Source organism: Dendrobates tinctorius, unplaced genomic scaffold (genome assembly GCF_039654945.1).
Source record: "Dendrobates tinctorius isolate UK_male_01 unplaced genomic scaffold, ASM3965494v1 ptg000037l, whole genome shotgun sequence".
In the NCBI taxonomy this organism is placed as follows: Eukaryota; Metazoa; Chordata; class Amphibia; order Anura; family Dendrobatidae; genus Dendrobates; species Dendrobates tinctorius.
Window position 1 is genome coordinate 23780000 of NW_027361705.1, and position 14876 is coordinate 23794875.

General features: G+C 48.0%; 1 protein-coding gene across 2 annotated transcripts in view; it reads left to right on the plus strand.

Moving 5' to 3' along the window:
- LOC141088055 (PRKC apoptosis WT1 regulator protein-like) overlaps nucleotides 1-14876 on the plus strand; it is a 78111-nt gene that overhangs the window by 40602 nt on the left and 22633 nt on the right. For both annotated transcript variants that reach the window (XM_073573926.1, XM_073573928.1), the window contains exon 3: nucleotides 1518-1586. In XM_073573926.1, coding sequence (XP_073430027.1) covers nucleotides 1518-1586 — 69 coding nt within the window. The remainder of the gene's footprint in view (nucleotides 1-1517; nucleotides 1587-14876) is intronic.

Here is a 14876-nt window from a genome sequence, read left to right on the forward strand (position 1 = left end):
TGGATGTCAATTTGATGCTTAGATGCGATTAAAATTGGTTCCTTGCCGGAAAATGGGATGACAGGCGGATATCTGGCCAAGAATTCTTTGTGCGATTTCGTACCGTTAAAATGGGACCGATTTTTTAATGGTTGTGTGTGACTCCAGCCTTACTTCTCCCTCGGCTCCGGCGCAGGCGTACTTTATCTGCCCTGTTGAGGGCAGAGTAAAGTACTGCAGTGTGCAGGTGCCGGACCTCTCTGACCTTTCCCGGCGCCTGCACACTGCAGTACTTTACTCTGCCCTCAACAGGGCAGAGAAAGTACACCTGCGCCGCAGCCGCGGCAGAAGTAAGAAGGAAGACGTCATCACTAGAAGATGGGAAGTGCCGGACTGAAAAGTGACACCCACCACACCCGCCCCGCCCCCCGGTGAGTATAATCTAACTTGTTTTTCTTATCTTTCAGGTTACATCGGGGGGGGGGGGGGGGGGGGCTTATCTACAGAATTACAGAATGCTGTAGATAAGCCCCTGATGTCGGTGCCGGCAGCTGATAGGGCTAAAATGGGGTGACAGATTCCCTTTAACAAGAGGACATGAAAGGGTCCCAGGAGTTGTTTTTTCAATTTAACAATGCCACATGGCAAGTTGCTTGTGCTACTGTGAGCAGTCTGCATGGCCTGAATGTGCTACCATCCTCTGAAGCATCTCCAGTCTTGTCTACTATCGAACACATTTGGGACGTCATTGGTCGGCAATTGCAGAGGGCGCTGCCAGCTGCAGAACTTGATGATTTCCTAAATGCATTCAGTGTTTGAGATCATTACTTAGACAATCATTAGACTTAGACAACCATCAATAACCTCATTGTACCTGTGTGTATTTCTTCCTTTGGTGCTCATACTTTATACTAAGTTAATCAAGATGTTTTGAAAATGTTGTTTCCACTTTTACATAAATTTACATGTCTACCCATTCTGTGATTTTCATAATTTTATGATTTTCCCTTCTTGCTGTTGCAATTTTAATAGAGGTATCACAAAACTCCCTGACTCAATTGCAAAAGTCTTTCATGTGACAAAGTATTGTGCGTAAATCAGCAATATATACATTATTGTTAAACAGTTGAACCTATGTTATGCCTCAGTCACACTAGTCGCACAAATAATATGACCCCATATAAAAAAGGCTCAGACCTTATCAATGCCATCCAATGAGAAATTTTAATCTTACATCTATTGATTCACTGACCTGCAAAGCCCCGTAGCCCCTGTAGCCACAGAATGTAAAAAAGGTTGTATTTTTTAATACAAAAATAGGTCTGAAAAACCAGCTCCATTCTTGTCCGTTGGCAGGGTAAGGTTTTGCAGCTAATCCCTTTTCACCGCTACTAAACAAGAATACCAGGCACAGCCCATGGCCAAGAGTGGTGTGGTTTTGGTAAAAGGAAACTACAACTGTTTCCAAAAATTCACATGCAATGGCCACTTATAATGAATGAAGAATAACATGAACATAACGTATTGTTGATTTGTAGGATCCTGAGGAAAATGAAGATTATGCAAATGAAGAGAATAAAGAGAAGGAGCCTGTCATACAGAGTCAGGTGAGGGAAAATCATTCCAACTGTTACCTGAAATCTTCAGTGTCTCTTAGGCATCTGAGACAATTGGTCCTATTATACCAATCACACTCTCATCAGACTTTGACCAGAGTGTGATCACAGTAAGATTCAATTTTCTCGGATGTGAAGAAGATGGTAAAAAAAAAATTCTCCATCTTCTCCATTCTGTCAGATCTTGAAAATCGGACCACACTCAGATGTCATCTGAGTGCAGTCCGAATTTTTTGACAAACTCTTTGACTTGTATGGTTGAGTGTGATTTGTATATCTGACTCAAATGATGAATGCTGCGATTTTTCCCTGGACTGACTCAGTCTGAGGAAAAAATCAGACATGTGCAGGATCCCATACAATAGCAATGGTCAAGATCGCACTCAGACCGATAATACAGTCATCTCTACCTGCCCTTAGTAAGGCATCACATCCACTTTCTAACAAAATATCTTGGTTGTTCTTCTTCCTCTCTATTAACTTGGTGAAGACTTCATAACCCTGTTACGGAATGTAACGACCCAACAGAGGTCGGTCAGCGGGCGGCACAACACACAACAGAATGGAAATGGGGAGAGGAAAGCCCTACCGATAAGGAAGGAGGGATGGACACCTCCTGAGCTCCAACCTGAGTCTGTTCCTTCACTCCCCTAATGCCCTAAGCGGGTCCTTCCCCCCACCGCCATCACAAACCTCATCCCTTGCTGTCATCTAACACTGCCCTGGCTAGTGTACTGGCCGGCAAGGGCGCTAGCATCACCACAGCAGATGGTACAACACAGGGGGTGGCAACAAGCACGAGTCAGACAAGGTAAAACCACATGTAGCTTCCAGACTCCACTGCCAAGCTCCACACCACAGAGCACACAGAAACAGGACTCCAAACTCTAGAATTAGCCAATATAGCACTGATACCAGAGAGCTGCAACTGTACGGCTGGTCTCCATAGAATAGCTCTATCACCAATGGTGAGCTGTTGCATCAGGTGACCATTTAACCCCTTAACGACCGCCGATACGCCTTTTAACAGCGGTAATTAAGGGTACTTAAATCAAGTGAATAGCGCCCCCCAGTGTCAGATTTTCTCCGGGGTCTCGGCTGCCGGGGGTAGCCGAGACCCCAGAGAACATGAATCGGTCAGTTTTTACCGACCCCGCTTTTGCGATCGACGTTGTTAACCCTATAACGGCGACTGGAAAAAAAAAGCCGCGATTTTACATTTAATTTCTCTTTCCTCTGATGTGATCGCACATCAGAGGAGAGAGAAAGAGGCTCCCCGATCCCCCCCGGTACCTCTCCATGGTCCTCTGTCCACTCCCGGTGGTCCTGTGTCCCGCCGATGTCCTCCGGTGGGCGCCGCCATCTTGGATCCGGGGAAAATGGCGGGCGCAAGCGCAATGCGCCCGCCGGGAATCTGCCGGCTCCGGCTGGCAGATTCCATTCATTCATTTTGAACACGATGATAAACTATCATCATGATCAAAATAAACAAAATAGTACATAACTCCCCCGTTTATCACCCCCTTAGTTAGGCCAACATAACAAAATAAAGAAAATATTTTTTTTTTCAGTTTTCCATTAGGGTTAGGGTTAGGGCTAGGGTTAGGGTTAGGCTAGGGTTAGGGTTGGGTTAGGGTTGGGCTGGGGTTAGGGTTGGGCTAGGGTTAGGGTTGGGCTAGAGTTAGGGTTGGGCTAGGGTTAGGGCTCAGGTTAGGGCTAGGGTTAGAAATAGGGTTAGGGCGAACTAGGATTAGGGTTAGAATTAGGGATTAGGGTTGGGATTAAGGTTAGGGTTGGGATTAGGGTTAGGGGTGTGTTGGGGTTAGGGTTGGAGCAAGAATTGAGGGGTTTCCACTATTTACCAACTTTGGGGGTCTAAAAATTGGGTCTAAAAAAAATCACTTTTGTGTAAATAAAAGACTTTTGATTTTCACGGCTCTGCGTTTGTAAACTTCTGTGAAGCGCTTGGGGGTTCAAAGTGCTCACCACACATCTAGATAAGTTCCTTGGGGGGGTCTAATTTCCAAAATGGGGTCACTTGTGGGGGGTTTCCAATGTTTAGGCCCATCAGGGGCTCTGCAAACGCAACATGACGCACGCAGACCATTCCATCAAAGTCTGCATTCCAAAATGGCACTCCTTCCCTTCCGAGCTCTCCCATGCGCCCAAACAGTGGTTCCCCCCCACATATGGGGTATCGGCGTACTCAGGACAAATCGCACAACAACTGTGGGGGTATGATTTCTCCTGTTACCCTTGTAAAAATAAAAATTTGGGGGCGAAAAGATCATTTTTGTGGAAAAAAAATGGATTTTTTATTTTCACTGCTCTACGTTATGAACTTCTGTGAAGCACTTGAAGGTTCAAAGTGCTCACCACACATCTAGATACGTTCCTTAATGGGTCTAGTTTCCAAAATGGGGTCACTTGTTGGAGGTTTCCATTGTTTAGGCCCATCAGGAGCTCTGCAAACGCAACATGATGCCCGCAGACCATTCCATCAAAGTCTGCATTCCAAAATGGCACTCCTTCCCTTCCAAGCTCTCCCATGCACCCAAACAGTGGTTCCCCCCCACATAAGGGGTATCAGCCTACTCAGGACAAATCGCACAATAACTGTGGGGGTATGATTTCTCCTGTTACCCTTGTAAAAATAAAAATTTGGGGGCGAAAAGATCATTTTTGTGGAAAAAAATAGATTTCTTATTTTCACGGCTCTACGTTATAAACTTCTGTGAAGCCCTTGAAGGTTCAAAGTGCTCACCACACATCTAGATAAGTTCCTTGGGGGGTCTAGTTTCCAAAATGGGGTCACTTGTTGGAGGTTTCCACTGTTTAGGCACATTAAGGGCTCTCCGAACGCAACATGGCATCCGATCTCAATTCCAGCCAATTCTGCGTTGAAAATGTCAAACGGTGCTCCATCCCTTGCGAGCTCTGCCGTGTGCTGAAAAAGTGGTTTACCCCCACATATGGGGTATCGGCGTATTTAGGATAAATTGTACAACAAATTTTGTGGTTGATTTTCTCTTTTAACACTTGTGAAAATAAAAAAAATTGGTTCTGAAGTAAATTTTTTGCAAAAAAAAGTTAAATGTTAATTTTTTCCTTCCACATTGCTTTAGTTCCTATGAAGCACTTAAAGGGTTAATAAACTTCTTGAATGTGGTTTTGAGCACCTTGAGGGGTCTAGTGTTTAGAATGGTGCCACTTTTGGGTATTTTCTGTCATGTACACCCCTCAAAATGACTTTAAATATGATGTGGTCCCTAAAAAAAATGGTTTTGTAAATTTTGTTGTAAAAATGAGAAATCACTGGTCAACTTTTAACCCTTATAACTTCCCAACAAAAAAAAATTTTGCTTCCAAAATTGTTCTGATGTAAAGTAAACATGTGGGAAATGTTATTTATTAAGAAATTTTTGTGACACATCTCTCTGATTTAAGGGCATAAAAATTTAAAGTTTTAAAATTGCAACATTTTCAAAATTTTCGCCATATTTCTATATTTTTCATAAATAAACACAAGACTTACCGAAGAAATTTTACCACTAACATGAAGTACAATATGTCACGAAAAAACGTTCTCAGAATCAGCGGGATCCATTAAAGCATTCCAGAGTTATAACCTAATAAAGGGACAGTGGTCAGAATTGTAAAAATTGGCCTGGTCATTAAGCTGCAAACTGGCTCTGTCGCTAAGGGGTTAAAGGATGGTGGGAGTGGTCACCACCCACATCAGCTGACCTAGCAACTCAGCAGCTACAGCACACTGCCAGCAAGGGAAACTGATATTAACCCCCGCTTGACTAAAGGAAGAAAGCTAATTTAAATTATAGAGGTTGTTGTTTGCCACGAATTGAATGTTCCTTATTATGCTCTGGGGACTTTCCAGACCACTGAGCATAACAAACGCAGGAAAAAAAATACTCCTATTACCGCACATCTATCCTTGAAGCGAAATGTCCAGTTCTGTAAAGCCTTCTCTTTACTCCTTCATCAGTCATATATATCTTCTTTAGCCTGCTTCACCCTAGGCCGGGACTTTCATCTCAACCAGGCATACTCATTCATCTATACCTCTCATTTAAAAGTAAAACAATGTATACCACCATAATAAAGGCCAAAAGAACCCCCTGGGTTTCTGTTGTAAACATGTGGCTTAAAAAAAGGTGACTAGAGTGTAACGCACTCAAGAGTTGCTATGAAGCCTGTTCCAGTATCTCACCAGACCAGAATATACTCTTAATATTTAATGGCCTTTTGCTTGATCTCGAGCCATGGCAACTTGATGGATGAATGATCTGTAGGAAGCCTAGATAAGTCCACCAGGGTCTTCTCCGCTGTTGCCTTGATTGTATCAAGCCATTGGGTTGCTGGTCTTCCTCTTCACATGTTTCTTTTATTCTTCCAACCATGATATCCTTCTCTAGTGATTGCTCTCTTTGTATGCTCTCTTTGTATGATATGTCCAAAGCAAGTCACACCTTGGTGATCCTTACTTTGAGTGACTTATCTGGTTTAATTTGTTCAAAAATTGTTTTGTTTATTCTTCATGCTATCCATAGTAATGATAACCTCCTTCTCTAGCACCACATGTTGAAGGTGTTGATTCTTCTGTCTTGTATTTTTTTTATCATCCAGGTTTCGCATTCATATGTTACTACAGAAAATATCAGACTATGTACAAGGTGTCATGATCTCAGTGCGGGTTTGACTCGCACACGTGGGGTTAATGTTTGGAACCAGTGCTGATGACTGGCATTTCTGGGGTTAAAGGTTGTGATCCCGATGCAGGCTTGCCTGCACACCTGGGGCTATGATTGTGGCCTCTCCCTGGTTCTGGGGGAGGCTTCTTATAGCCTCAGGACGCTCCCATCCCAGTCAGTTATACTCTTGCCCTTGGCATTGTGTGGTGACCCCTGAGTGTGTTAGTGCTGTGTTCTGGTTGCTTGATTCTCCGTGTATGACTCGGTCTGTTCTCTGGATATCGCTTTGGATTCTGCCTGGTACCTCCTATGTCTGTTTGGTTTTGATCTCTGCTTGGCCCTGATTACCCGCTCTGTCTCATCCCTGGTACTGTACTGTGATCCTGTGTATGACCTTTGGCTTTGTCTGACCTCCCGTCTGTTTATTCCTCCTGTACCTCGTTTAGCACTGCTTCTGTACTCAGGACACGCGCACTGGCTCTATGAGCAAGTGTAGTGCGGTGTCTCTGACACTATAACTGACCCTTTCAGTTTTGTTTTTTTTTCTGAAGAAAAAAAAAAAAAAAAAGTGTGTGTTATCCTCATGGATCCCATACAAGCCTTGGCTGATCAGGTCAAGCACCTGACCCAAATGTTCCATAAGCTCAATGTGGAACAACGCACGATGGCCCATACCCAGCAACAGTTGGTGGTTACTGTGCAGGGGGCTGTCGATGCAGGGGCTTCTGGTTCTGGGGGTAGGGATGTGTCATTAGCGTCCCCCGAATCTCCGGTCAAATTACCAGACCTTTTCTCAGGGGATAAAAAGGAGTTCAGGTCTTTCAGAGAAGGATGCAAGCTTTTTTTTTCTCTAAGGCCCCGCTCCTCTGGGGATGAGTTCCAGAGGGTGGGGGTCATTATTTCCCTACTTCGGGGGGCTCCACAAGCATGGGCTTTCTCTCTGTCTTCCTCTGCTCCTGAACGTATGTCAGTGAACGCATTCTTTGAGGCCCTCGGGCACATTTATGATGAACCTGACCGAGTGCGATTGGCAGAGGACATGGTGATGAGTGTCTGTCAGGGGAAACACACAGCTGAGTGGTTTTGTTCTCAGTTCCGCCGCTGGGCGGCAGAGGTCTCTTGGAGCGACGCCGCACTCCGAGGACTCTTTCGCAGAGGCTTGTCCGAGCGGCTGCAGGATGCCTTGGTGTTACATCCCCCACCTAACTCTCTCGAGGACGCCATGACCCAGGCCGTCCGGATGGACCGCAGGCTGCGGGCCAGAGGGGTGATGCAGGTGGATACTCCATTATTCCCCAGTGGAAAAGAGACTGCCCCTGAGCCCATGGATGTAGGCGCCCTCTCCCTGAAGGATACGGAGAGGAAACGCCGGAAGGACAAGCAGTTGTGCTTTTACTGCGGTAAAACGGGACATTGGAAAAGGGAGTGCCCGAATTGCCCATCTTCAAACCCGGTCGGCGGGAAACGACTAGGTCTGGGTAGTCAACGGGGAGGCTGCTCAGACCCTCAGGTACCATTTTCCTCGTTTTCTAAAGTAGTACTGCCTGTGGAACTGGTTGTGGATGGTAGTTCTTTTTCCTATACAGCCTTTGTGGACTGCGGATCATCTATTAATCTTATTGACTCCCAATTGGTCACACACTGCAAGATAGGGACAGTTAGGCTCAAGGTTCCGATCAAGGTGATGGCCATTGACTCATCTCCCCTCACTAAGGAGGGAATTCGCTTTATGTCTGATGTGTTTTCGCTCAGAGTGGGCGCTACTCATGTGGAAAACATAAGTTGTTTTGTGCTGGACAATCTACCTGCAGGGTTGGTGTTGGGCATGCCCTGGTTACAACACCATAACCCAGTTATTAACTGGAAAACGGGGGAGATTGTACAATGGGGGTTTAATGATTTTGAGTTATATGATAAAGCCGCACTGCTGGTTGAACCTGTTAAATCTGTGTCTGTATCATCTGTCGAGCTGGAAGGTATTCCGGAATGCCTGAAGGACTTCGAAGATGTATTCTCCGAAAGCGAGGCCGAGACGTTACCGCCACATAGACCCTTTGACTGCACTATTGAGCTGGTCCCGGGGGCTAAATTACCCAAAGCCCGTCTGTTTAATTTGTCCGTTCCTGAGCGCTTGGCTATGAAGGAGTATATTACCGAAAGTCTGCGCAAAGGACACATACGTCCTTCAGTCTCACCTGTGGCGGCAGGTTTCTTTTTTGTAAAGAAAAAAGATGGCGGGTTACGTCCCTGTCTCGACTTCCGGGAGCTTAATCAAATTACTGTACGGAATACGTACCCCCTTCCGTTGATTCCCGATTTATGTAACCAACTATCAGGGGCAAAGTGGTTTTCTAAACTGGACCTTCGGGGGGCATATAATTTGATAAGGGTCCGAGAGGGGGATGAATGGAAAACCGCGTTCCTCACGACCGAGGGACTATTTGAAAATTTAGTCATGCCGTTTGGTCTTACCAACGCCCCAGCCATATTTCAGAATTTCATCAACGTGGTATTCTCGGATCTCATTGGTCGTTTTGTCGTTATCTACTTAGATGATATTTTGATATATTCCCCCGACAAGTATTCTCATTTGGAACATGTACGAACTGTGCTCCAAAGGCTGAGAGAAAATCATTTGTATGCCAAATTGGAAAAATGTGTATTCTGTGTACAAGAGTTGTCCTTTTTGGGGTTAATTGTATCCGGTGAGGGTTTTCGCATGGACCCCAAGAAGGTGCAGGCCATTGCGGATTGAGTGCAACCCCGAGATCTTAAGGGTCTTCAGCGCTTCTTTGGGTTCGCCAATTATTACCGCAAATTTATCCGGGGGTTTTCGCAAGTGGTCAAACCTCTCACGGATCTAACATGCAAAGGTGCGGATGTGAGAAATTGGTCCTCGCTCGCAAAAGCGGCCTTTGCGACGCTGAAAAAATGTTTTATGTCTGCTCCTGTGTTAGTGCAGCCAGATCCATCCAAACCATTTGTCGTGGAAGTGGATGCCTCTGAGGTGGGGGTGGGGGCGGTGTTGTCCCAAGGGCCTGCCACTCTAACCAACCTCAGGCCATGTGCTTTCTTTTCCAAGAAGTTCTCTGCTGCGGAAAGAAATTACGACGTAGGCAATAGAGAGCGTCTTGCGGTCAAATTGGCGTTTGAAGAATGGAGGCACTTTTTGGAGGGGGCCAGTCACCCGGTTACGGTGATCACGGATCACAAAAATTTGTCGTACATTGAGTCTGCTAAAAGACTAACGCCCAGACAAGCCCGTTGGTCACTTTTTTTTTTCCCGTTTTCAGTTTACAATTACATTTAATCCAGGGTCTAAGAATGTCAAGGCTGACGCATTATCACGCAGTTTTCAGCCAGTGTCGCCCCCTGAGCCACCGTCCTCCATTCTTCACCCTGGGGTTGTGATAGCAGAGGTCTCATCTGAATTGGAACGGGAGATTCAGGGGTCCCAGTCGCAGGCCTCGGCGGCAAAGCCGGAGGGGAAGTTGTTTGTCCCAGAGCAACTTCGCCTGAAACTCTTGCAGGAGTTCCATGAATCCAAGCTGAGTGCTCTCCCTGGTATTTCAGCCACACGTCTGGCAGTGGCTAGGATCTTTTGGTGGCCTACCCTTGGTTCGGACATAAAAAAATTCATTGCTGGTTGTGGGGTCTGCGCTCGTTCTAAAAGCTCTCATAGCCGGCCGGCAGGGGAGCTGATACCCTTGGCAGTGCCCGAAAGGCCATGGACTCACTTATCCATGGATTTTGTTACCAATCTCCCTCCATCTAAGGGTAATACAGTGGTATGGGTAGTGGTAGACAGGTTTTCTAAGCGGGCTCATTTCGTACCCCTGTCCGCACTACCGTCAGCTGAGACGTTGTCCAGGTTGTTTGTGCAGCATGTGATCCGGTTGCATGGGGTACCCCTGAATGTGGTGTCTGATCGTGGTGTGCAGTTTGTGGCTAAGTTTTGGCGTGCTTTCTGCAAAAAATTAGGTATGTCTCTGTCCTTTTCGTCTGCATACCATCCTGAGAGCAATGGGCAGACGGAGCGCACTAACCAGTCCCTGGAACAGATCCTCAGGTGTCTAACCTCTGCTAGACAGAGTGACTGGTGCGATGCACTGCCGTTAGCTGAATTTGCCTTCAATAGTCGGGTGAGTCAATCCACTGGTAGGTCCCCTTTCTTGATTAACTATGGGTTCAGTCCTCATTTCGGTGAGTTTTCTCGTCTGGATTCGGGGTGCCCCGGGGCTGAGGACTCTGTTCAGCTGTTAAAAAATACATGGGCAGAAGTCCAGCGGCGTATATCCAGGTCTCAAGGTAGGTATAAGTATTTCGCGGACAGGAAACAAACACCTGGTCCCATGTTTCGGGTGGGAGAGAAAGTTTGGCTCTCCACGCGAAACATTAAGTTAAAGATTCCGTCAGCCAAGTTAGGACCCAAATTCATTGGCCCGTACAAGATTGTGGAAAAAATCAATCCAGTGGCGTATAGGCTGTGCCTTCCACCCTCTTTCAAGATCCCTAACGTCTTCCACAAATCTCTACTGAAACCTTTTGAAGCAGTCCGGGGAGACTCCGAGTCTGCTGCTTCTCCTGTTTTGGTCGAGGGGCAGGTGGAGTACGAGGTTGGTCATATCGTAGATTCCAGGTTGGTATGGCGGTCGGTACAGTACCTGGTTCATTGGAAGGGGTATGGACCGGAGGACAGGTCCTGGGTACCGGCCCGGTTGATGCATGCTGATCGCCTGGTACGGGCTTTCCATGCTAAGTACCCGGGCAAGCCTGGGGGTCCAGAGGCCCCCCGTTTAGAGGGGGGTACTGTCATGATCTCAGTGCGGGTTTGACTCGCACACGTGCAGGGGTGGATTAAGGGTAGCCAGGGCCCGGGGCAGTTCAGACTCTGTGGGCCCCCCTCGTCACGTGACGAGGGTCACGAATCGTAGAGCCACACTCTACATAGAGAATAATGGGGCCTCCAGCACCGACCTCCACCCGCAGAGCCACACTCTACATAGAGAATAATGGGGCCTCCAGCACCGACCTCCACCCGCAGAGCCACACTCCACATAGAGAATAATGGAGCCCCCAGCACCGACCTCCACCCGCAGAGCCGCACTCCACATAGAGAATAATGGAGCCTCCAGCACCGACCTCCACCCGCAGAGCCGCACTCCACATAGGGAATAATGGAGCCTCCAGCACCGACCTCCACCCGCAGAGCCACACTCCACATAGAGAATAATGGGGCCTCCAGCACCTACCTCCACCCGCAGAGCCACACTCTACATAGAGAATAATGGGGCCTCCAGCACCGACCTCCACCCGCAGAGCCGCACTCCACATAGAGAATAATGGAGCCTCCAGCACCGACCTCCACCCGCAGAGCCGCACTCCACATACATGGCTGCTCTCTGTGCTGTGCGCACAGGACCTGTGATGAGGTCACAGGAGGGGAGGAGACAGGGGTCACATGATCGGGGGCCCTGACACCTTACCTCCTGTGATCTCATCACAAGCCTTTGCACGCTACCAGCAGCATCAGCGTTCACGCTACTTGTAGATGCTGCTGGTAGCAGAGCACATAATGCCGCCCCCACGGTCACTCACTTTTAGGTGGGGAGAAGATGGAGTGCCATTGCAGCAGCCAGCAGGAATGTGGTGGGGGCCCCCTTAGAAGCTCTTGTGGTGGGGGCCCCGGGGCTGAAGCCCCGCCTGCCCTGCCTATAATCCGGCCCTGCGCGGTGGCGGATTATAATGGGGCAATTTACTGGCCTGGGCTGTGGGCCCCTTAACCCCACTGGGCCCGGGGCAACTGCCCAAATTGACCTCATTATAATCCGCCACTGCACACGTGGGGTTAATGTTTGGAACCAGTGCTGATGACTGGCATTTCTGGGGTTAAAGGTTGTGATCCCGGTGCAGGCTTACCTGCACACCTGGGGCTATGATTGTGGCCTCTCCCTGGTTCTGGGGGAGGCTTCTTATAGCCTCAGGACGCTCCCATCCCTGTCAGTTATACTCTTGCCCTTGGCATTTGTGTTGTGACCCCTGAGTGTGTTTGTGCTGTGTTCTGGTTACTTGATTCTCTGTGTATGACTCGGTCTGTTCTCTGGATATTGCTTTGGATTCTGCCTGGTACCTCCTATGTCTGTTTGGTTTTGATCTCTGCTTGGCCCTGATTACCCGCTCTGTCTCATCCCTGGTACTGTACTGTGATCCTGTGTATGACCTTTGGCTTTGTCTGACCTCCCGTCTGTTTATTCCTCCTGTACCTCGTTTAGCACTGCTTCTGTACTCAGGACACGCGCACTGGCTCTATGAGCAAGTGTAGTGCGGTGTCTCTGACACAAGGCATGTCTTCACTGCCAGTGAAATGTTCCTCGATTTGAAGAACTTGTCCAGTGACTTCACTGTTCATTTGCCCATAGCTATTTTCCTATTCACTTCTGGTGTTGTTACTGTATCTTGACTGATCATTGACCTGAGTAGTTTGAAGTCTTTTACAACTTCCAGTTTGTCGCCGTCCATCTCAAATGTGTCCCAGTCGTACCTGGCAGTAGGCAATATCTTTTTCTTCTTTGTATTGAACAGGAGTCTCATGTTCGAGCTTTCCATCTTGACACTCCGTAATAAGTCCTTCATTCCATCTCAGTTGGTTGCTATCAATGCTGTATCATCTTCCTATTTAAGATTGTTGATGATTCATCCGGCAATTTTAATTTTTAATTGAAAATAGCTTCTGCTTATAAATTGAATAGAAATGGTGACAGGATGCAGCCTTGTCTAACGCCTTGCTATACGCCGTGTCGCTGTGTTCCATTTGGACAGTTGCTTCTTGCTCTATGTAAAGGTTCCTAATGAAGCTGATCAGATGGTTCTGCACAACCATATCTTACATGATTTTCCAAAGTTTCTGGTGATCAACACAGTCGATGGCTTTGCTGTAGTCAATGAATCAAATATAGATCTTCTTGTTGTATCCTTTGGCCTTTTCCATTATCCACTTAAGGTCAGCAATCACATCTCTTGTTCCTCTGCCTTTTCTGAACCCTTCGTTTTCATCTGCCAACACTTTATCAAAGAAAGGCTGTAGCCATCTTGCCCCTTTCACATATCAGTTTTTTGGTGTCAGTCACAATCCGTACACCTCATACACACAGGGTTCTGTACACCTCGTACACACAGGGCTCCGCTCCTTACACCTCATACACACAGGGCTCTGCTCCGTACACATCGTACACACAGGACTCCGCTCCGTACACCTCGTACACACAGGGCTCCGCTCCGTACACCTCGAACACACACGGCTCCGCTCCGTACACCTCGTACACAGGGCTCCACTCCATACACCTCGTACACACAGGGCTTCGCTCCGTACACCTCGTACACACAGGGCTCTGCTCTGTACTCCTCATAGACACGGCTCCGTACACCTCATACACACACGGCTCCGCTCCATACACCTCGTACACACAGGGCTCCACTCCTTACACCTCGTACACACAGGGCTTCGCTCAGTACACCTCGTACACACAGGGCTCTGCTCCATCCACCCTGCAAGCCCCTCCTGACCCCACGCATAAACTTACCTTCATCCAGTACCATGACAACCAGCACACAGACAGCAGTGTCCATCCTGCACACATTGAGGCCCCTGATTATGTGACCCCTGACTCCTCCCCCTACTGTGACCTCATCACAGGTCCTGTGCAGTGTGTGCACACAGAACAGCCAATGCCATCGCCGCTCCTGAATGCGTGCCTTCCCCCTGCCTCAGGGAGTGAGGCATGTGGTGCACCGCGGTCCGCAGATGCCTGCCTCAGGGGCCGCATGTGTGGCGCCCCTGAGGATTCAGTTGCCACAGAGGTCCTGCACCTCCTCCTGAGGTGTGGTACCCCACCATCCAGGTAGGTTGGATGCTCTTAACCACGCTCCAACACCTGCATCCCACACAACACAGTAGTTCAGTAAAGCCACATTGCGGCTCCCTGCTTAGAGTGTAGCAGAGGACCTTTGGTGGCTCCCTGCTTTGAACACGAAGCGTGCTGGGAGGCGGGTGGAGTTAGAATACATAAAAGAGCGGGAAGGTTTAGGATTTCAGGTCAGTCCGTAGTTCAGAGTGAGGAGAGAAGATCCCTGGGAGAGGGATGGAGGAAGGAGGTGCTGCAGTAGACCTCAGTGACCTGAGTCTGCTGGCACGGGAAAGGAAAGAAGGAGAAAGACTGAACAGAAACCTGATCTTCCATAAGAAGGAGAGACTAGTACGGAACGAAGGAGTAAAAGGGAACAGAGGACGTGGGTTAGGAGAGAACCCTGGCTAGAAGTTCTAAGCGCAAGGCCGGGGCCTGGTTCCCGAGGTTGTATGGATACTAATGGTCCTACAGCAGACACCGGTGGAGTAGTGAGCTGTAAATGCACTACTTCCATCTAAGACTTGGGGGCACAACAGCAACTTGGATACTGAGCCGGGACTCAGGAGTGAGGAGTCCCCGAAGCAGGCTACATCTGTCTGCCGTACAAGTATGGTTCTTGGGAACATCTGTCAGGAGGAACTCCAGTGTAACTCAGTACTTCACACCAA